This window comes from Balaenoptera ricei, chromosome 12 (genome assembly GCF_028023285.1).
Source record: "Balaenoptera ricei isolate mBalRic1 chromosome 12, mBalRic1.hap2, whole genome shotgun sequence".
Lineage (NCBI taxonomy): Eukaryota > Metazoa > Chordata > Mammalia > Artiodactyla > Balaenopteridae > Balaenoptera > Balaenoptera ricei.
This window is the reverse complement of record NC_082650.1, coordinates 67,584,302-67,607,160: the sequence shown is the minus strand read 5'-3', so window position 1 is coordinate 67,607,160 and position 22,859 is coordinate 67,584,302. Positions and strand designations below refer to the sequence as shown.

General features: G+C 37.4%; 1 protein-coding gene and 1 long non-coding RNA gene across 3 annotated transcripts in view; one reads left to right on the top strand and one right to left on the bottom strand.

Annotated features, from left to right (window-relative positions):
• MAP3K7 (mitogen-activated protein kinase kinase kinase 7) overlaps positions 1 to 19,634 on the bottom strand; it is a 61,987-nt gene extending 42,353 nt beyond the window's left edge. For both annotated transcript variants that reach the window (XM_059941572.1, XM_059941574.1), the window contains exons 1-5: positions 19,176 to 19,634; positions 7,745 to 7,855; positions 4,876 to 4,941; positions 4,339 to 4,384; positions 3,025 to 3,163 (exon numbers count right to left, since the gene is read on the bottom strand). In XM_059941572.1, coding sequence (XP_059797555.1) covers positions 3,025 to 3,163; positions 4,339 to 4,384; positions 4,876 to 4,941; positions 7,745 to 7,855; positions 19,176 to 19,295 — 482 coding nt within the window. In that variant the 5' untranslated portion in view covers positions 19,296 to 19,634. The remainder of the gene's footprint in view (positions 1 to 3,024; positions 3,164 to 4,338; positions 4,385 to 4,875; positions 4,942 to 7,744; positions 7,856 to 19,175) is intronic.
• Positions 19,635 to 19,756: 122 nt separating this feature from the next.
• Positions 19,757 to 22,859, top strand: part of LOC132376390 (uncharacterized) — a 251,195-nt gene continuing 248,092 nt past the window's right edge. The window contains exon 1 of the long non-coding RNA XR_009506285.1: positions 19,757 to 19,915. This is a non-coding gene — a long non-coding RNA (uncharacterized LOC132376390). The remainder of the gene's footprint in view (positions 19,916 to 22,859) is intronic.

The window sequence follows — 22,859 nt, the reverse complement described above, 5'->3', positions numbered from 1 at the left end:
ATCTCAAAAATGTCAACGGATTCGGCAGCATTGTATTTTCTAAAAACAGCTCTATAAATTAAATCTTCCCAGTCTAAGACTGCCCATCAGGCCAAGAAGAGTTTCTATTTTAATAACTCACTTTATTTAAGAGGTAGTAAGAAATATTATTTATCCATTAAAAATAAAGAGGTAAATATCTGTATATAGTAATATGAAAAAAAAGTCCCAGTAAGTGAAAAAAGCAACATTATGTATAGTGTAATCTATGCATGCTTAAAAAACAAAACAGTGCTTATCTCTGAGGATTGGAAATGGGAGGCAGAAAAGACTTACTTTACATTTGTAAAAATAACAACATATACATAATTAAAGAAAGTAAAGTAAAAATAAACCAATATAGAAGAAAGAAAACAACTGTCCTTATTTTTAATGTCCTTATTTTGAAGATGTTACTAAAAATGTTCAATCCCAAAACCATTTTTATGTTTAGAGTATGTGTGTGTGGTAAGAGTATAACCCTATCATGATTAAAATGACCCAATAAAAGATTTCCAGAAAATTTTCTGAACTTAAGATTCCAACTCTTCTAGGTGCTATATTATGCAAATATAATCACCAAGTAGCATACTCTTATTCAGGTTTTCCTTTTGATGACAAACAGAAATAAAGATGGGTAATATAATTTGTATCATCACATTGTAGTAATATTCAACATCGGGTTGGGGATTCATTATAATTTCAATTAATAAATTCTTTGTAAATAATTTTGTTACAAAATTCTAACTGGAGAGATTACTTAGAAAGTTAGTTTTCTTTTAGTCCAACATGACTAAGATAAGCCAGATAAACTACTATTCACATCTCCATAATGCTACAAATACTTCTATGATAATTTAGGTGGAAAGAATGTTAAACGCACATTACATGCACTTCAACAAACAAAAAATTTTTCCTTGTTTTATTGCTGTTAAGTTCTTACTACTTTTAACCCAAGATAAGAATTCGGTAACTGACTTCCTTGTTTCATCCTGGTACACTCAAAATATCACAATAGTTTTTCTGAATGACTTTTATATTATTATTGCTATAATTAGTACTCCTTTACTCATAAGACTTTGGATGAACTTGCAAAAGATAAATAAAACAGGGGCACTAGTGCAAGTTGATACTGTATAAAACACCTAACCACATCATCAGGTCCCTTCTTTATATGCCATTCTGAGGAACTCTTCCTGACCACAGAATCAAAAGGTTTTCCAGTGACAATAAGATACAGCACATGCATTTGTATATACAATTATATATGAAAGCACAGTCATTCCAAAGAATTTTCTTTTCCCCAGTACATTCTGAAAAATCACTTCTAATTCTAAAGCCCAATTTGTATGCTGGGTGCCCCACAGGAAACGTGCAACACTACAGGATGAGTCCAACCATAAGGATGCCCGAGAGAAATGAATGACCTAGACAGACCAGACCTCTTCTAAATATGTTGATGGTATTTATTAGCAAAAGGAGAGTCCCCATCTGTAGATGATTTTGGTAGGACGTATCTGGTCCGTCTAAATACGTTGGTTAAATAAACTTAACATTTATGGATTTTTGGGGTATGGTTGGATGGAGAATGGAGGTAGCTGTTTAAGCTGTGTAATTATGGAATATAAAAGACGTTAAAAAATGAAAATAACTTTTTTGTGAGATATTTTAAAGTATATTGTTTAATAACTCATCAGTTATTCTAAAGCCAAAAAGGCCCTAACGCAGACGGGTGACTTTCGGGAGTTGCATCTAATGGTTTCTGGCTCCTCCAGGAAAAGGATGCTTTGCCTGTGCCTGATACTTGCCTGTATCCTTTAAATCAGCCAATTTGTTGCTGGATAAGAGCTATGATTTTCATGAGTTTGCTTTGATAATTCAACTCTTTTAAATGGGGGGGGAAGGGGGGTAATGGAGGACACAATCTCCGAAACTAGGAAAAAAAAAGTGCTTTCTTCTTTACTAGCCAAGACAGGTAGCTGCAACAACAACCTCAGGAGTCAAGTTAAAAAAATAAAAGTATCATAAATCTAGGGCTTAAACATTATTTGACCAGGGACCTGGGGAAAGGGAAATCAGTTTAAGCTTGGAGGTGGAAATAAGGTACACTAACTAGCGAGAACAGTGATTCCAAGAGTTGAAACCTATGTAGAGTGTATCAGATTAGATAGGAGAGTGAGAAGTTATACCCAGAAGGGATGCTTTAATGCTTTAAACCAGCATCAAGAGAATGGAATACTTGAGACTGATTTCCTAGGGGATACCTCATATCTGAGGACTGATGTGGTGGCCAGGGGTAGAGGGGAAAGAGCATATGGGGACTTTTTACTTTCTCACAGGTGGACAGAGAAGAAAAAAAATAGAAATGGGGACAAAAATATGTGTTTTCTTTAATTGTGTACCCACAGAAACAAAAAATCCACAAAGTTTTAGCCTTTAAAAATACTTATGTAGGGAAATTTGAAGTTCTTTCAAAGTCCCAGAATCCTCAATATGGAGAAATCCAGAATATTTTCAATTTCTACTCAGATGTGCCAGCAATGCCCTTTGCCTTCCTCTGAAAAGGCAAATAATAACCACTCTGCATATTTGTGTGTAATGTCGACATTGTGCTTATTAGGGATAGAGTGGGGAACAAGACAGACTTCTCTCTGCTGACATGGAACTAACTATTTAGGGAAAACAATACATACCGTGGGCACAAAATAGGACTTACAGACTAACAGATTCTAGAATTACGCTAATCTAAGGTAGAAGTTATTAAAAATAAAAATTCAACTAAAATAAAAACCCCACTAAAGACAACATTCTAAAATGCAAGCTTAGATAAATGACTAAATGATGAAGGTGAGTTAAAAGTAAACAATCTTAAAAAAATAAAAAACAAACATTCTTGAGCAAGCCAAAAGGGATGAGAGAAGAAAAACTGATGTGCAACCACCAGCTTAAATTAGGGAGTGGGTAGGGGATGGCAAGAGAGAGAGACACCACATTATTAGAACTTACTTTGGTGGTTTCAGGTCCCTGTGAATTAGAGCTTTGGGTTGCATGCTATGAAGATAAGCCACTCCTTGGGAACACTGTAAACACCAACTCATTGCGTGGGCAGCAGTGTAATATGGCAATGGTTCAGCACCATGCAGCACTGCAAAAGAAAGGCACAAACTAAAAAGAACTTTATTGCATATAACAAAAGACACAAGGTGAATGCAAGCACTATCAGAACACACGACTGGGTATTTTCCTACACATGCTCCCATCGGTCCTGCTTTTCATTCTTTTCTGAATAAAAAGATGGAAATAGTTAATGATTTCAAATGGATAACTACCATATAAATACCTAACATTTAATAGGATTCCATTAACTGTTATACATACATTCAAGTAAAATTAATATACATTACCACGTTTTTTCATATTGACAGATGCAGTCCTTCACACAATAATATAAATTATAAGCAATGTGATGACATACTACTATAAGAGAGATACAGAGAAATACCATGGAAGGAAACAAAATGTGCATCAAGATGTTTACAATTATGCTTTCTATAATAGCTAAAAACTAGAAATAGTTCAACCAAATAAAACACGGGAGTATTAGATAGCCATTAACAATGACGATCACATGAGCAGGAAATATAAGTATTAGTTTATATAAAATAATGTTAATTTAAAAAATAAAATGCTACAATTTATTTTATATAAATGCTGTGACAAGAGAATATTTATATATGTTTGGTGTTTCTTACAGTGAAAGGGTTAGCTCTGCTCTATAAAGGTAACTAAACGATACAGTTTCCTTTCATTGTTATCAAAATGACATATATACACTAACATGTATAAAATAGATAACTAATAAAAACCTGCTGTATTTAAAAAAAATGCTCTGTGAAGTGAGTTTTCACAATTTTATTTTTGGGGAAAAAAGCAAAATAAAGCAGAATAAGGATGTGTGGTTAAAGAGTTCTAAAAGAGGAGACTGAAAGCTAAGAGAGGGCAAAAAGAAAAAAATTAAAAGTATGAAGATATTTTAAAATCTATTTAAAAAGCAAGTTTGACTTTACTTAAATGCTTTTAACATTATGCAGAGTACCATCAATTTAAAAGATTGATATCCTTAGACTTCTAAATTTCACATACTAATGTTGTAGCATCTTGTCTTTTCATTTTTAATCTTTAGCAGATTTCTTTTTTTAATTACCTCCTTTTGGGACTCTGAGGATAAACTGTGAAGAACATTAAGTAACTTACAGTTTATATTAAAAGCTTTTCAATTATTTCACTCTACTAGATAAAGACAGGTTTAATGACACTCACCATTATACAAGGAGCCCCCTTCAGCATATTCCATCACAAGACACACCTAAAGGAAACATATGCCAGAATAATTAACCACAGAGCTATAGCATCTTAGGGAACTTGAGAGATAACTTAGTTCAACCTCTGATTTTATAAATGCATTAAAAATCATTCTTTTGTCCCCTACTATGTGAATAGTGCTAGAGGAAATAAAAGGTATCTATGATCTAAGACCTTGTCTTCTAGGGGACCACTGTCTAAGAGTGCAGATGTACATAAAAACATAATCACGAGATCTTTGGTGACTTTTTCCAGTGCAAATGAACAGGTGCTGTTATAGGATATTGTAAGCCTCCTAAGAAGATGAGGTTACTGGCTAAGACCACCTAAGACAACTATTCTCTTATATTGTGTTGCTAACAGATTAGAAACACATACAGTACAATTTTTTTTTTTGAAATGACAGATCAAAATAGCTTCATAAACTACACAGCTGCACGTATCTGCCACGTCATTTCTTATAGACAGAGTATAATGAAAAAGTGACAAACTTACTGGATTCAAGCAGGCTCCATACAGCTTTACAATGTTAGGATGGTTCACACGGGATAACTGCCGAAGCTGGAACAAATTAAGGTTTCTTTTAAAAAGTGCTAACTTTTAACGAAGTGATCTCACAGTATCATTCAAATCTTAACATTGTACAAAACATTAGTGTAATCAATCAGCAATCACTGTTTCCTATGTAGCAGGCACTGTGGTCCTAAGTGCCTGCCCAGAATGGCACAGAATCCCTGCCCAGAGCTCTCACAGTTTAGTTGGGGGAAGAGTCATGTACACAAATAATTAAAGCAATGTGCCAAGTGCTATAACAGGAGTTATGTACACGGCGTAAGTACAAATTAGAAGAAGTAATTAACTTTGTCAAGAAGTGTTAGGATGCCATCCCCGAGATGGCACTGAGCTGAGTTATCCAAACCAGAAGAAGCCATATCATCATCATCATCATCATCATCTTCAAAGGTGATGGTTGAATGAATAGCCGACCTACTCTACGCTGGGCACTGGTGGGCACTTTACAGATATTGTATAATTCTCACAACTTTGCAAGGTAGGTATTATCATTTTCATTTTAAAGATGAAGTACCTTTAAGATAAGGCTCAGAGAAGGTTAAGTGAGCTGCTAAATACCCTAGAGTTAGCAAACAGTACAGCCAGGGTTTGAACCTTGGTCTGACTTAAAATCTGCATTCTCTTCCCTCCATCTTCTATCTCTTTGATTAACTCCCTCTTCTCCATTCCCATTACCACTGCCTTAGCAATTCCAACCTGAACCACTGTAGTAATTACTACAGCCTTCTCCTAACTGGTCTCCTTACTTCCAGTTTTATCCAATCCAATCCAATGATTCATATGGAGGTCAGTGAGGGGTTTGGCTGTACTCATTTCCCTTTCTCCACATCTCAAATTTCTATTAACATATCCCCCCAAACTGTGCCTTGCTCTCTCTTCTCTTTCTTCTCCCCCTTTTCTGCTTCTCCCCCTTTCTTCTTCCTTTCCTTCTCTACTACCTACATTATACTGCTGGCTCATATGAAGTCCACTAAGGTAAACCTTTTTACTACAATACAGCTACTTAGAAAGCTGTATTTTTCTACAGCCAACATTTGTAGATTTTCAGTCCTAATAGAATTAATATCACTATTTATTATATTTTATCTCATTAAGATTCACTACTGAGCTTCAGACAGCAGATTATTCAAGCATTTATTCCTGTTCCCTCCTCAAATACCACTAAGATGGTAAAGGTACTTTTTTCAAGGCATAAACTCAGAAGGATGAAGAGAATGTGAAATGAGAAAACAGCACATATTTTTGGAAGTTGGACAGCAAATGACTAGCAATAACTGACACAGCAGACCTAAAAGAAATAAGGAAAAGTGAGAAGCAACCAGATTTATCTCACAAACCTTCCAAAAGGTGGAGGAGTGGTGGTAGTACCAGGTATCTATTCATACAAGCTAATAAAAGAGCAGAGATTGCTTAAAAGTTAGACCAAAGATTCCCTCCAGCCCTGACTTCAAACAGCTTAGTGACTGCCTCTTTACTGTCTCAAAGATTAGAGGTTGATCCTTTACAGAAGGTGTAATACCTTCCTAAATATAGAGATGTATATTTAATATAGAGATATAGAGATAAATACAGAGATAGAAATATAATAATACCTTCTTTAGTGAAGGTGTGTGTCTCTGGATTGGGGGATACCATATAAAACTAAGGGATGAGCTCAAAGTAGTTGCCTCTGAGAAGCAGAAAACTTGATGTGAGGAGGTACGGGGATTAACGTTTTTTTTTTAGTAAGAATACGTGGAGAACCATTTGACAATTTATCAACAAATTACATGTATACATAACTTTGATGAGAAACTTTTTTTCTCCAAGCTATTATGAGCTTTTTGACTCTGGATTACTAGCCTTTAACACATATTTTTACCTAGTTTTAGGAAACTGCCAATACAACAGTATACGATCAATGACCTCATATAAACCATAAACAAAAATTGTGAATAAGGCAAGATAAAGCCAGACTCCTGCAGCATACTACTATAGATCATCTTTCTTCATGATGACATCAAACCATTCATCAGCATTTCTCAACTCATTCAACTAATTACAAAAATCCACTTCATCATCTCACAACTAAGTTCTCATTTCTTCATGTTATACATTAAAAAGTATCATGAAGTATATTTTGAAATTATAATTAAATAAAATCACAGATATAAATTCAGAAGGTTTATAAGGTAAAGACCACTCATCTATTGGCCAATGAAGTTAAAAAATGATAAAACCATTGATTTATTGAAATACTGTGATCTAATATATAAAACAGCATAAAAGAATGAAGCTGGTAATACAATAATCTCATGATTATCAAATTCTCCTCCATCATCAAATATGTAAGAGAAGAGAGTTGTAAATTTTTGCGCTAAATGAGAAAAACCAATTTGAAATTGTTTTTCCTTAAAATAATCTCATTCGAATTTCTAAAAATGTTCAGTCAAAAATGAAAGCATAAAATTTCCCTTCTTAATTTTAGATAATGGGAGAGATTACCATTTCTTTTCTATTTTAAAATTTAAATTCTATGCCTTGAAATAGATCTGAATTACATGGAAGAGATTGTATTTTAATTCAGAGATGAATTCATTTATGTAGCTAAGTCTCTTTTCCCCTAATTTTTAATCAGAATTAAGAGTGTGAATGAAAAAATGTTCCTATGGCATTCCCTTTGGTTCAACCAAACTGCTGATGTTCAAGTATACAGAGAAATGACAGCCGAGAAACATTTTTTTTCATAATATTAAATTCACAGAGTATCTTAGGTGAAGAACTACACAACAGAAATGACACTTCAACTTACCTCTACAATAAAAGCTTTCCTCTCAGATTCACTTTCTATTTGTTTAATAGCAACATCTTTTGCTCTCCACTTAGCTTTGCATACTACTCCAAAAGCTCCTCTTCCAACGACCTTTAAAAAAAAAAAAAACAAAAAACCCACGAGAATCAGAAACAAATAACAGCCTAATGCATAACACTGAAGCCAATCTGAAAGATTTATTAAAGAAGATTTTTAGAAATCATCACGATCTGGATTTGCCACTGAGCAGGTATGAATTTACATTAGAGTGAGGAGATAATGAAATGTACTATCTCTGTCTTTGAAAGTTTATGGTCTAGACATCTCTTCATTCTCAAAACCGAAAACAAACAAAAAAGACAGAGACAGAAAACAAATTAAAACAGGCAAGATGAATGAGAGGGCAGAGAGAAGATGGCTTGGAAAAAAATAAACAAAAAGCAGAAACATATAATCAATGTTTTAAGCTCTCATATTTATGAAATTAAAAAATAGCTTTTAAATAATTCAGTGGGGGTAGGGAGTAGAGGGGAAAGGATAAAAATATAGATGATAAAAAACTGGCCACTGTGAAGGACAGACAAAACATAGTATCATATTATACAATGGAATATTATTTGTCAAGAAAATGGAATGAACTACTGATACATGCTACAACATGGATGAGCCTTAAAAACACTACACTCGAGTGCCAGACACAAGAGATCACATATTGTATGATTCCAGTTATATGACATGTCCAGAAAAGGCAAATCTTTAGAGGTAGAAAGTAGATCAGTGGTTGTTTGGGGTTAAGAGTGGAAACTGGGATTAACTGTAAATGGGTAGGAGGAATCCTACACCAAGGTGATGAAAATGTTTGAAAACTGATTTCTGGTGATGTTTGTACAACTTAGCAAATTTATACAAATCATTGTACACCTCAAATGGGTAAATTTTATGATATGTTAAATATATCTCATTAAAGTTACTTTTTTTAAAGTTAAAAATAAAAATTGATGATACGTTGCATTATTGTTGAAGCTGATGGGTGGCTCATGAATTCATTCCTCTCTCAGGCTATTCGACTTTTATCAATGTTTGAAATTTGCCAAAATATTAAAACAACAATAAAAGAATAGCTTTAGATACTTGTTAGAGTAAAATGATTCTACATTATCACTGCAAATGACCTTAGTTAGGTGCCATCTACTCCAATCTTTCAACTTCCAACAGATCTAAGTACTTCCTTAAGCAAAAAATCTAATTCCCTGTACAGCTCTCATTTATGATGTACTTTCTATATAGTAGGCACTAAGCTAAGTGCTTTACATACATTACATCATTTACACAACCTTAGGTGACAGGTACTAGAGGTATCTTCATTTTACAGATGAAGCACCTAGGTTTAAAGAAATCAACTAACTTGCTCAGGGCTATGTAGCTAGTAAAGAGCAAGTGCAGTCTGATGCCAGGAAGTCTAACACCAGAATGTTAGAGAACCTGATTTGTACACATATATCTGTATTATATGTCAGAAAGGAGCAGTGATATCTTCTCTTGGAGGAGGAGTCTTCACTTTAGGCAAACTTACATGTACAGGAACTCCTTGTAGAGTAAGAAAGGGGTGCTTGTAACTACCAGGACAGTAGTTGTAAACTGAGGTGGATGGCCATTCTAGCCATAGCTCAAATTCCACTTCAAACATTACACAAAGCAGTATGGACTTTTCTCATGTTGCTTAACGTATAAAACCACCCAAATGGTTAACATTAATTGAATGCCTATCATGTGCCAGGTACTAGTCTATGTGCTTTCATGCATTAACACATTTAATCCTCCTCCATTAAGGTAAGTAGTAAACTGAGTCAGACGGTTGCAAGTTGCCCAAGATCACAGGGTCAGAGAAGCCAGGATTTGAAGCCTAGAGTATGTAATAACCAATTCACTCTATATTCAGCCTCTGTATGTCATTAACTTAAAGGAATCTGGGCTGTCTTTCCTTTAGTGACTTTCCCTTTTTCCATTCCTAGCCCTGGGTGCTCAGGGACCTCCTGCTTAGGCTCTAGCCCTCCTCCACAGCTCTCATGAGGGAAAGGAAGCAACGTCAGTTATTTGGACTTGTCATTCAGTTACTTTAACATGAATGGTTATTGGTTAAACCTGGTACCATCAGAATAACAGAAAAAGCACACCTAGGATCTGGAACCTAACAGTCTTGAGTTTAAATGTAGGTTCTGTCTGCCTATTAGCTACCAATACTGGTAATGTCTTTGAGCTTCTGCTTTCTCAACAGTAAAAGGGAGATGCTTACATTTTCCTCAGAGAATATCTATAGTGTTCATAAGTCAAAACCAGGCATTTTCTTCAATACTACAAAAGAATAATAAGTGCTTGGAGTTGGGTATGAATCAGTTTCAGGAGCTATACTCCTCATTTCTCTCACAATTAACCACGATGAATAGCAAACAGGTCCTAAAATGAATTTCAACTTTATGACAATGTCGGCTAAGAAAGCATGGATGGAGACCAGTCAACCTATTGATATTACTATGAAATAATGATCGTGAAGTAATTTAATATATTCTTCAATTATATATTTACAAATACATCAAAGCAACTGGTACTTGGTAGGTCTCCTCTTGTTTCATTTTCCTATTCTCAGAAATGTCCCCGCAGGGATTCCAAACATTGCATTTGTGGATCATGCATCTGTTGTAAAAACTGTGTAAGGTGTGCATGACTAACTGTGATGCACAAATGCCACCTAGTGCTGAGATGATGGCTGACTCTGAGTTTGCAACGTAAAACTATGGTAACAAAATGTGGGCAAGCAAGGACATGATAAGCTTCCTCCCTTTTGTTTAAGAAAGCAATTTTTTGAACTGTCTGAAATACAAACAGGCATATTCATGTAAGATGACAGCCCATGTACTTAAGAAGCCTCCACTCACATTAGGGCCATATTATATTTCACATGTATGGTGAAACAACAGATCTAAAATGATAATAAAGTAAGTCCAAGATGCCCAAGGTTGTACACATAAACTGAAATACATGATAGAAAAAATAACTGCTGTGAATTCAAAGGTTAGAGGCACAGAGTCAATGCTTAACGAATTATATTTCTGTGTATCTAATGATTCTGACCACCAGTTCCAAGGTGTGGAGGGGGGTTTCCCCACACTCCCAAGCAATTCTCAGATACCAGCTGGACGTCCTACCATTCAGCTCAATTCTGACATTATCCACCTGGAGAGAGCATCAGATGCCACAGGTTAAGGGCTCAGTTCCACCAGAGTGCTCCCCCTCCCCCTTGAGAGGCCAGTCACAAGCCAGGTTATCTGTCACCTGTGCTTCTGATAACCAGCTATAGACTGGAGGTACCAGTGACCCCCTCCCTTGGGTTTGATTAATTTGCTCAAGTGGTTCACAGCACTCAAACACTTTACTTACTAGATTACCAGTTCACTACACAAGGATATAACTCAGGAACAGCCGAGCAAGGTAAGCGGAAAGGGCACGGAGCTTCCACGCCCCCTCTGTGTCCCACTTTCCCCCAATCCTCACGTGTTCACCAACCTGGAAGCTCTCTGAACCCTGTCCTTCTGGGTTTATACAGAGGTTTATTACAGGGCCATGATTCAACCTCCAGCCCTTCTCCTCTCCCCAGAGGTCAGAGCGGTGGGACTGAAAGTTCCAACCCTCTAATCACATTGTTGGTTCTCCTGGCAACCAGCCCCATCCTTAGGTGTGGTCCAAAATTAACCTTGAGACATCTTTATCTCTCTCTTCACTTATGAAAATCAGAGGGTTTGGGGAGCTGTGAGCCAGGAACCGTAGACAAAGACCAAATATATATATATGAGAAATATATTTTGATCATTTGAATGGCTAAGTACCTATTTCTTATAAATCACCATATCACAGAATCAAAATGTGACTTCTCATTTTTTCAAACGGCATAAATATTAGGGGTGAAAGAAAAAAAATATATAAAGAATTGATTCCTGCCTTTGTGGGATGAAAATGAGGTAGAGAAGAAATTCAAAACAAAACAACAGCATTGAAATTTTTTTAAAAAACACTTCCCGGCTGAAGAGAGCCAAAGGTGAGAGTCCATGATGGCGGCTTTCAGGACAGACTTAGGGCTTCAAGGGCAGGAAAGACCTATTCCTGCGTTCCCTCCCTCCCAACTTCTCACTGAGATCCCCAGGAGGAAGCAGCCTCACAGGATATGCTTTGCCAACATGGGAAGCTGCAAATGAGTAAGTGTGGCAAGGGAGACAGTCAGAGGGAGGCCCTACCCAGGTTCTCTCAGCCCCGACAGTACAGGGAAATGATACAGAAAAACTCTTGCCAAGAGAAAAAACAAGGTAACTGAAAACTGAAGTCTTCTGACTGCAGGAAGGAGGCTGTTGGATGGTAGACAGCTCAAATACAGGGAGCTAAATGCAGAGCTCAGCTGAATTTCAGAGGATCAATGAAAGCCAAAGGGGAAGGCCTAGTCAGCAAGCAGGGAAAAATGGGTAAGACCTCCTGCTTTCGAGGGGTGAAGTGAGGCTAATGCCAAGAGAATGATGAACTTCATTTCTTTACTCCTTAAACCAATATTTCTTGAATGTCTACTATATCCAGCTACCATCTGGGATACAAGAGATACAGCTGTAAATAAGACAAAGGCCCTGATCTACGAGGAATGTACTTTCAATTTAAGGGGGGCGGGGAGAGGAAAGAAAAGACAATCAGTAGACAAAAAGATGAATAAGAAAAATATCAGCTTGTAAAATAAATGCTGTGTAGAAAACCAAAAAATTGAATAATGTGACAAAGAGACTGGTGAAACTTATGGCTGGATAGTATGAAATGCCATCTGAGGAGGTTACTAACTTGATATTTGAATGACACACGGAACCAAGCAAAGAAGAAGAAACAACTAATGTAAAGGCCCTAAAAGGGAAAAAACCCCCCTCATTTCCTATTCAACAATATTTGAACCCCATCTATAGACTAGGCGTTATCCTACGCATTCCAGACAAAGAAGGGAACAAACCAAACCAAAATCCTTGCTCTAACTACTTATATTCTCGTGGAGGGAGACACATAAAGAGGAAGCAAGATTTATTAAAAAAAAAAAAGATATATTTTAGAAACTAATAAGCGCACTAAGCAGAAAAGCAGCATAATTGTGTGTGTGTACACGTGCGTGCACTACCCCACCCCAGTTTTAAACAGGATAGTCCTGCAAGGCCTCACTGAGAAAGGTGATACTTTAGTGGTGACCTAGAGGAATAGTTGGAGTGTTTGGTGTGAGCAGAGCATAGTGGGAAAGGGGAAGAGTGATGCAAGATAAAGGTGGAGATGGCATTGACATATACACACTACCAAATGTAAAATAGATAGCTAGTGGGAAGCAGCCGCATAGCACAGGGAGATCACTGCATAGCACAGGGAGATCATCTCGGTGCTTTGTGACCACCTAGAGGGGTGGAATAGGGAGGGAGGGAGGGAGACGCAAGAAGGAGGGGATATGGGGACATATGTATACATATAGCTGATTCACTTTGTTATACAGCAGAAACTAACACACCATTGTAAAGCAATTATACTCCAATAAAGATGTTTAAAAAAAAAAGATAACGCTGGAGAGACAGGCAGACTGGATCCTGAACGGCTCTTGGCACCATGAAAAGGAGTTTGGATTTCAGTCTAAGTAATGGGAAGCAATTAGAGGAATTTAAGGAGGAATGTGACATGATTTTGCATTAAAAAAAAAAAATTATTCTGGCTCTAGTGTGAAGAATGGATTGTAGGGAAGCTAGCGTATATACAAAGAGAGACCAGGTAGAGGCTGTAAAAGCAGCCCAAGCAAGAGAGAAGAGCTTCGAGGACAAGGTTGATGGTAGTGCAGAAAAATGCGCAGATCTGGGATAGGTTTTAGAGGTAAAGTCAAAAGAGCTTGCTGATGATCTGCATGCAGGCAGGACAGGTGGACAGGAAAAGAGATGAATCAAGGATAACGTCTAGACTCAGCACCAGTTTGATGAAGGATAAGAAAGACTGGAGCAAGCAGATTTTCCTTCTTTTTTTTAACAGCACAGAGTTCTGATCTAGTCATATAAAGCTTAAGATGCCTATTAGATATCCGAGCAGAGATATCAAGAAAGTGGAAACATGAGTCAGGGAGAAGTCAGGCAGGAGATGAAAACTTGGGAGAGTCATCAGCATTTAGTTGGTACTTCTAGTCAATCAACTGGATGCGGTGACCAAAAAATAACATGTAAATACTGGGGTCCCAGAACTGAGCTTTGAAGCACTTCAACATTTAGAACACAGAGGAGAAGGAACCAGCAAAAATTGAGATGCAGCAGTCAATAAGGTAGCAGGCAAACCTGGAAAGTGTCACAAGAAGCCAAAAAAAAAAAAAGAGTTTCAAGAAGAAAGCAGACATAAAAACAGCAAAAGCATTAAGCCAATGGCTCTCTAAGTGTGGTCTCTGGGCCGGAAGAATCTGCATTGCCTGGAAATTTGAGAAGATGTAATTCTCAGGTTCCCACCCAGAATTACTGAGTCTGAGGGTCGGGCCCAGCAATCTGTGTTTGAACAAGCCCTTCAGGTGATTGTGATATTTGAGAATGACTGTATTAGGTTATATTAAAACCATAATTAATAGTGAGACAAGACACTTCACTGGAAACCATGACATAGACGAGAGAGCCCTCCCTTGCTGAAGTTTTCCATAAATAATATGGACATGACATCTTGGGCAAGAAGAAAGGAAAAGGAGAATTCTTGTGAGCAACCTAATGTTTTTCTTGACACATAGTAGATCAGGGGAAAAGAGTGGCACAGATGGCAAACTGCGACACAATGGCAACTGAGGTAAACAATGATAAAACTAATATTCAAACTACAAAACACTGAAAGGAAGTCACTTTTTACTTACTACCAAATTTCTAATTCAAGTTCACAATCAAATATGCTTTTTGGATTGCATTCATATCTTAGTAAGGTTCTTTGACATATTATCATTAACAATTAGTTTGAACTGACAGCTTTCCCCAAAGATCAGTTTTCACCAAGAGTGTAAAAAATGGTGCACATCCAAATTACAAGTATCCCCTCCAACACACACATCCATCCAAAATGGTGAACCTAGAAATAAATATTTCAGACATTTTTCACAATCCCTCAGCTGTAAAAATAGAAGAACAGAGGAACGCAAAGAGAACTTGGTTTTAAAAGGGAAATCAATTTAGAAACATTTCCTTCTGAATTTATGAATGTTTTCTAAATTAAAATGTTCTCAGATTAATTCTCTTATTATATGTAGCTCTCCCCCTACGGTTTAGCCCTCATGGTTTTGAGTCCACAACTTTAGTCTCATGTAATAAAGCAGATTTAAATTTAATTTCTTAATAAAAAGTACAGAAGAATAAGAGAGATGATTATAGAATATTTCCATGCAATTAGTATTAAAAGGCACAAAAACCAAAATCAGAAATTGGTGTATGTGTTTAAAGAAAGCAACTCCTTTAAAAGCTAATTTAAGATGGAAGACTACTCCATTCCTTTATTCAAGTCAGGTTTTTAAAAACAAAAAACCACCTAAACTAAAACTACATGGAAAAGCATGTATGCCACTGTGCTCTTAATTTACTATGAAAAACTATTTATAGAAAACCTTCAGATGCTAGGCATTGGAGTTACAAGTGTGAATAAGACAGGTTAAACTTTGCTGGGGGGATACATAATTTTGGTTACTGGTAAGTGCCATGAAGGGTAACAAAAATGACAAAGATCTAGGTTGCTCAGGGAAGGCTTCTCTAAGGAAGTAACATTTGAAGTGGGACTTGAATGGTGAGGAGTCTGCCATTTGAAGTTCTGGGGGAAAGAGCATTCGAGGCAGAGGAACAACTGCAAAGAAAATTCATCTTAGTATCTTTCCCAATCTATGATGCTTACTTTATTCAAAATGTAGTTTCAAAATCTTTCCCACTCAATGGAGCCTTCTGTGATAAACTCTACTTTCAAATTATGGGTTAAGTGCTCAATTTACACTACATTCATAGTTTTAAATTTGTGGTCCTGAAAATCTAGTCTCACAGTAAGTCAAAGTTTTTAAGGAGAGAATCCTAGGATCCTTCTATTCATCTTCCATAATCTTATCAGTATTATCCACAGAAGACACTGTTCATTAAATGCTCAAGACCAACTATTATAAAGGAAATCAGTATTTTGTTTCCCCATTCTTACAATAAGGTTTGGTTACAGAGTACTTCAGAAAGAACCGAAGTGACCCTGTAAATCCAAATGGAAAGAGCAAATGACTCAGGAGTGAGAAATTGCAAATTCATTTCCTGGCTCTACCATTTACTTAGACATGAGGCTTCTGGCAAATCAAACTCTATGACCATTTGTCAGTATCTGTAAAATGGGGGTATCATTTGCCCTATTTAACCAGGATTAGTCAGTCACAAACTACAGTCCACACGAGATCACGATCACTGTCCTTAAAGCTTACTGTGGAAACACAGCATAAACACTGCAAACAATAATGTGTTTTCATTTTAGAGCTGGAAGAGACCTTAAATGATCTTGTTCAATCTCTCATTTTACATGAGAAATCAGAGGCCCAGAAAAATAAGGTGACTTGCTCAAAGTTACTGAAATACATCATGGCAAAATCCGTATGGCATCGACATTTTCTAAATACCCAGCCTACTGGGTACACTTTTTTACCACACCACACTGCCTTCACCACTTCTTGCAAGCTAGTCCACAATGTGCATACCTCACAATTTATTCCAACAGTCTCTACACTCAGATCCACAATGACAAAAGCTAAATGACTTTAAAAAAAAAGTACCTACATAGGTTCCTGATGCTGAGACCTGACATAATTTGATATCAGAATTGAATTTAGGAAGTTCCACGCTGATACTACTGAGTCCTGATATTAGAGATATTAGAAATGTTAAGGCGTAAAATCAGTTGATGCCTTAAAAATATGCACCTACGAAATGAGTGCATATTTGGCCTATGGCTGGAGTATTTTTCTTACATAGTTTCCAACTGAATTGATATAATGCTGATTCAATTACACTGTTATTTGAGAAACAGAATACGATTTTCTTTACTTATACACAGTATACTGGTACCACATAAAATACTGAAAGCAACATAAAATACTTTTTGTTTTTAGTCACCTTTCTCTGTTCTCTTATTCATGATTTTAAGCTAGAAGCAGAATCTAAGTTAAGAAATAGTTACTGAGTGCCCTGCACCCTAGATTATATAACACTGTTTTAATGTGAAAATAAAGAATATAATGAAAATTATGTAACAGTTTTAACATTAGAAAAGTCTAAATTCAATCTTTAACATGAAATTAAACTGTGTAATAAAAAAGTGAGAAGAATAAAATTAGATGACTGCCTGACATTAGAAAACTTCAGCTACAAACAAAAATTTACTCCTCAGGAATGTCCTAAAAATACCAAAGAAAAGTTGAAACATCAAACATCATCTAAACTGAAGGAAGGGTCTTTGGAAACAGAACCTCAATCAGAAGTTAAGTGGCTTCGGAGGAAGAGCAGTAAAATGATAAATGACACCTTAGTAATCAAGAATGTAAAATGCTTTAGAAAGTAGTGTGGGAAAACTAAGGTGGTAAAAATCAAATGATGTAAGTCTGTGAAAGCATTTGGAAGACCATGAAGTACAAGTTATTATTATATGACAATCTGTAGTCTACAAGCATAGCAGTTCACCACAGAGCAGACGTAAATGCTTATTTAAAAACTGTAATTCTTTTATACTGACTCACCAAATTTTCATTCTTAAAAAAGAAAGAATGTTAGCCATGAAAGCTGGAGCAACTATCCAATTCTTAAAAAGGAATTTATCATAGCTCAATAGAACACACACACACACACACACACACACACACAAATTCCCCCCTCTTTCCAAACTATGGATCCTGCTTTTAGCCATGTGACCGTAAAGCAGGTCACTGTTCCTCTCTGTAACTCAGTTTCCTAGTAATGTGTGTCAGGCAGTGTTGGGTGTTTTGCATGTATTACCTAATAAAATCTGTTATACAAATAAAATGAACTAGAAATTATTATCTCTATTTTACAGTTAAGGAAATGAAAGATCAACAAAGTCAGTCAGGAGACTTGCTCCAAATCATACAGCTAATAAGTGGCATAGCTGATATACTGAACCTTCATCTAACTCCTTCCAAAGGCTTCGCTCTTCCCACTTACACTATCTTGTAAAATGAGGTTGTTTTCAGTGACCTTTAAGGTTATTTTATTCAAGTAAAAATATGATTAAATAATCCATTATTCTTCCAAAACATGTATAGAAAAAAAATATTTGTTGAAGGATAATTATCTCACTACTTTTAGCTTGCCACCACCTAAAAATAATTTTGAATTTTTAGAGTAGAGGTAATTGAGAGTCTGTAATATAGGACACACAGGGTTCTTCTTGGTGTATGTAATGTAAGGTGTTTAGTACATTTTAAAAATGATAAACAAATGGTAAATAATAGACACAATTTTCAACCAAAGTTTTAACACTTTCTAAAGTGTATCTTTACATATATACAGATCTTACTTTTCTAAGTTTTGTGGACTTTACAACCAAACTGTGAATTTGAAAAGAAGCAGTGTATTAAAGGCACATTATTACCTTGCTCTAAAATAATTTATTGCAGAATAAGAATGGATTCGGGTTTTCTAACAGCGATTTTTGGTCTGATATATTCTGGTTGTCACCGAAATCATTAGTTATCTCTTCAGAATATGCTACTTGAAACATCTTTTCATCGTATATAGCAGTCTACAGTACTAAAGGTGAAATCAATCTAAAGTAGTCTAATTGAAGGCAGAACATTTACTATTACGACTACTGCTCTATGGAATTGGCTAAACTGAGAACCATTCCGTACTCGGGGAAAAACTGTGTTAGATCTCAGGATGTATTAATTTATCAAGCATCCATAGAACACCCACTGGGCGCCAGACGCTGAGCTGGAAGTCGAACATAATAAAATCCTTGGCCCTTAACAACACTATGCCTTAGAGAACCAAAACTCCAAAACGGCCATGGTCTTTGATGAATTTTACTACTGAACAGATTGGAGAACTGGTGGACCACACGACCGCACCAGTTCATCCTTCTCTGTTTGAGACGACCCAAATCCAAGCACCGGAATATCAAATTCAAACTCAAGAGTGCCGAAGTGAGGAAAAAAGAGAGCTATACTGGAGCAGGTGAACGCGGAGAGTCCCCTTTACACCCGGTCTCCGTGGGGTGTGGGGACACCCGGGTGGACCCCGCGAAACAGAGGGGTCGAGGAGGCACCTTAAGAGTCGGGACCAGGAAGAGACCTGGACAGGCCGGGGCCGGGGCCGGCGCCTCCGTGCCGGGCCTCGCTCACCTCTTCCACCTCGATCTCCTTGTAGTCGATCTCTTCAAAGTTGAGGACTTGGGAGGGGGCTTCGATCATCTCACCGGTGGAAGACGAGGAGGACGAAGAAGCGGCGGAGGCTGTAGACATGATCCCTTGCGGAACCCGGGGGGCCAGGGAAGGTTGCGGCCCGGACAGTCCGGGGGAGACCCGCGCCCACCCGCCTCCGGACCGACCTTCAACCTGGAGCCACGGCGGTCCGTGGCGGGGACAGGCGCTGCGGCCACAGCCGAGTCCCGGCTCCGGCTCCGCTGCGTTTTCCTCCGTCGGGCCCCGCCCACCAAACCTCCGGTTCCGGCCTAAAATCGGAAACCAGAGGTGGGCGGTGAGCTCAAGGGAGGGGAGGGGAGAGTTTGGTGACAGAGACAGAGAAAGGAAGGACGGGTTGGGGGTGGAGTGGGGGAGGGTGAGAGGCTAGCTTGGACCCGTTGGACAAATTTCGCGAGATCTTTGTTAAAGAGCCTCAGCAACCGGAAGATACCGCGAGAGCTGGCCCGTGACGTAATTAAAACGCGCGAACGGAAGTGGCGCAGAGCATGATGGAATATCAGTATGGTTGGTCCTCTAGGAACCAGCGGGAAAGATAAAACCTATCTGCTTCGTGAACTATGTTGTGACCCCGCTCCCTTTTCCCTCAGAGACCTGCAGACGGACGGTGGTGTTGGCTTGAGTTTTTGTGACGAAGCTTACTTTTCAGTTTCACCCCTAAGGTAAACTGAACTATTTCTTAAAAAGCCTTGGAAAATGTGTTTCCCTCAATGTGTTTGGAAGGAAGCGGTTGCTACTGTTACTTTGAGCCAGTCCCTGATGCTATGAGAGATTCTAAAGAAAATAATACATAGCGAGCCAGCGCGTGTAACCTAATTAACACTATGTAGCCTCACGAACAGAAGTTAATATTAGGTAAGGTAGATACTTATAATTTGGCATAATTTGTCGTTTATCTGAATTTATGGGGTGTATTAATGGTACGTGTCGGAGTGCAGAGCACTGTGCTGGATGCTTTACAATTATAGTTTAATCATTAACAGTAGCCTTGCAAGTTAAATATTTTTGTTGCCATTTTCAGGACCTGAGAAAATAGGCTCAGAGTAAAACAATTACGATTCTCACAGGCTAGTAGAACCTAAGTCCGAATATCTATAAGGCGGAAAGTAATGCCGGTGTTGTATCAATACCATCAACACAATTTTTAGTTTTAAACTAGCTGTTAAACTTTAGTCAGTTTGACCTGAAGCCTAACTGGGAAAATTGGAGTTAGAGATGAAGGTTTAAGGACCAAGGATGAAACCCTGGGAATGTCAAATTCTAAGTCTCAGTATGAGACCGAAAAGGAACTGGCGAAAAAGTGGGGGAATGGTGATCGGAATATCACTGTAGGAGAGCTTTTCAGTTAAGGAATAGCCAACCAAATAAATGCTGTACAGAAGTAAGTTTAACTAGTTTGGGATTGCAAATAGGTCATTGAATATGGCAATTAAGAAGTTATGAACTCCTGGAAAACATTCTGTCATTTTTTGTAGTTTTAGTAACACTCAATGATAGTTTGGTGAACGGGTAAGAGAATGAAAGAAAGAATAATTTCTTCTCACAGCACAATCTCTGGATGATCTTACCCAGGGTCTTGACCACTTTTAAGATGATAACTCCCAGTTTCTCCCACTGTTCAAATTTTTCCTGAATTCCGGACCTATTGGACATCTCTATTTAGATGTAATGTAAGCACCCAAACTTCAAGACTCCAAAAGCGAATTCAGAAGTTATTACCCACCACAGATATATTCTTCCGTGTGCATTTTCTGTCTCCATGAAGGATCCCATCATCTACTCAGTTGTCCAAGTGAGAAATCAGAGCTTTATTTCTACATGTGAAGTGATGCTTAGTGCACTAGTAACCAAATAGAAGCATATTAAATCAGTGGGATAACCATTTTTACCTGTCATTTTTTTACTCAAATTCCCAAACTAGGATGGTCACCTCTTAACCTTGTCCTTTCACTCTGCAGGTCATATCTAATTTCTCTTTTTACCACGTTGATCTTAATACAATGGATGCTACCAAGTGGGAATTCAAGATATATTTGTTATATGTTCTAGCTGAATGAATAAGTTTTGCCAGTCCTCACTTTCCCTGGAGTGCAAGATCTGTTTTCTATACCTTCAGTTTAGGACTAGAATCTTGCTGATAAGGGACTAATCACTACAGCCGTGACGCTGTTAGGCTTGATTTTTTTCCCCCCAAATTTTGTTAAGAAAAATATCAAACATACAGAAAAGTTGAAAGAATTTTATAGTAAACACCTATATACTTACCACCAAGATGCTATCATTAACATTTTACTATACCTGTTTTATCATGTATCTGTCTATCCATCCACTCATATATCTGTCTTATTTTGTTGGATGCATTTCAAAGTGAATTTCCTACATGATCTTGAACATCTACCCCAATACTATACTTCTCCTTCTGTGTTTTATGCACCAATTTGGACTTCTGATATTGATAGTAATCTAAAATCAATTCTTGTCCTATTTGCTTGCAGATTTTCTTCCTTCCTTCCTTCCCCCCTTCCTTCCCCCCTCCCTTCCTTCCTCCCTCCCTTCCTTCCTTCCTTCCTTCCTTCCTTCCTTCCTTCCTTCCTTCCTTCCTATCTGGCACCTCTTCACTAGCTTCTGATAATAAAGTCCCAGCTCTCAGCCCTGCTTATGTCTCTGGCTCTAGTCATCCCCAAGGTCCAATCTACCCCTCCCATTCTGTGCTTTGACTTTATGAGCCGATAAATTACCATTTTTCATTTAAGCTGATTCAACCTGTATTTTTGTCACTTGCAATCAAAGAATCCTAAGCAATGTAGTTTGAATCCAGAGAAATGAGGGAGGAGAATTTGTCTCAGTTTACCTCAATTTTGACTTTGTATTCCTTTTAACTTCTTTAACTTTCACGAGTTACAGATGAAAGCTTGAACCTCACAATTTCATGTCAACTTCAGTCACTAGTCGATTGCCTCTCCACAAATTTCCAGAGATACACATCAAGCTATTTAACTGGTCTCCTTGAATTCCTTCCCAGTTTGAGGACTCTCCACCGCCCATCCTCATGTCAGTGTCCTAATAACTACTCTCTAACCTTCAACTGTCTTCAGTTTTAACCCTTTTATAGTACCCAGGGGATGAGGGCAAAGAGTTTTGAAATCCATTTCTCACCATCTCTTTGCATGTTGTAAGTGGGATTCTCATCTTACTTCGCTCATTTGGGTTATGAAGGTATCTGGCACCTATTTTCATGGAGGCTTAGCAGAAGCAGACTAAAATAGTTTCACTTTAATATCCTGTTGCACTGCCATGTGTCAATATAATACCTCAGAGAAAGAGTTCCATATTTTATCTGTTAATAGGACTTTTGTGAAGAGTAACAGGAAACTCAAGGTAACATTGCTTAAACAATAAAGAGGATTTATTGGCTTGGTTAAGTGGGAAGCTAAGAGCTAGAACAGGCTTCAGGTGTCATTTGTTTCATAAACAATGATAACATCAATAATTTAGTTTCCATTATTGTCTTCTGCTTTTTGTGGTATTTGCCATTGCTCTAGAACAGAGTTTGTCAACTTTTTTTTTCCCGTTATTGATCCCCTAAGGAGCCTTTTAAGACTTTTT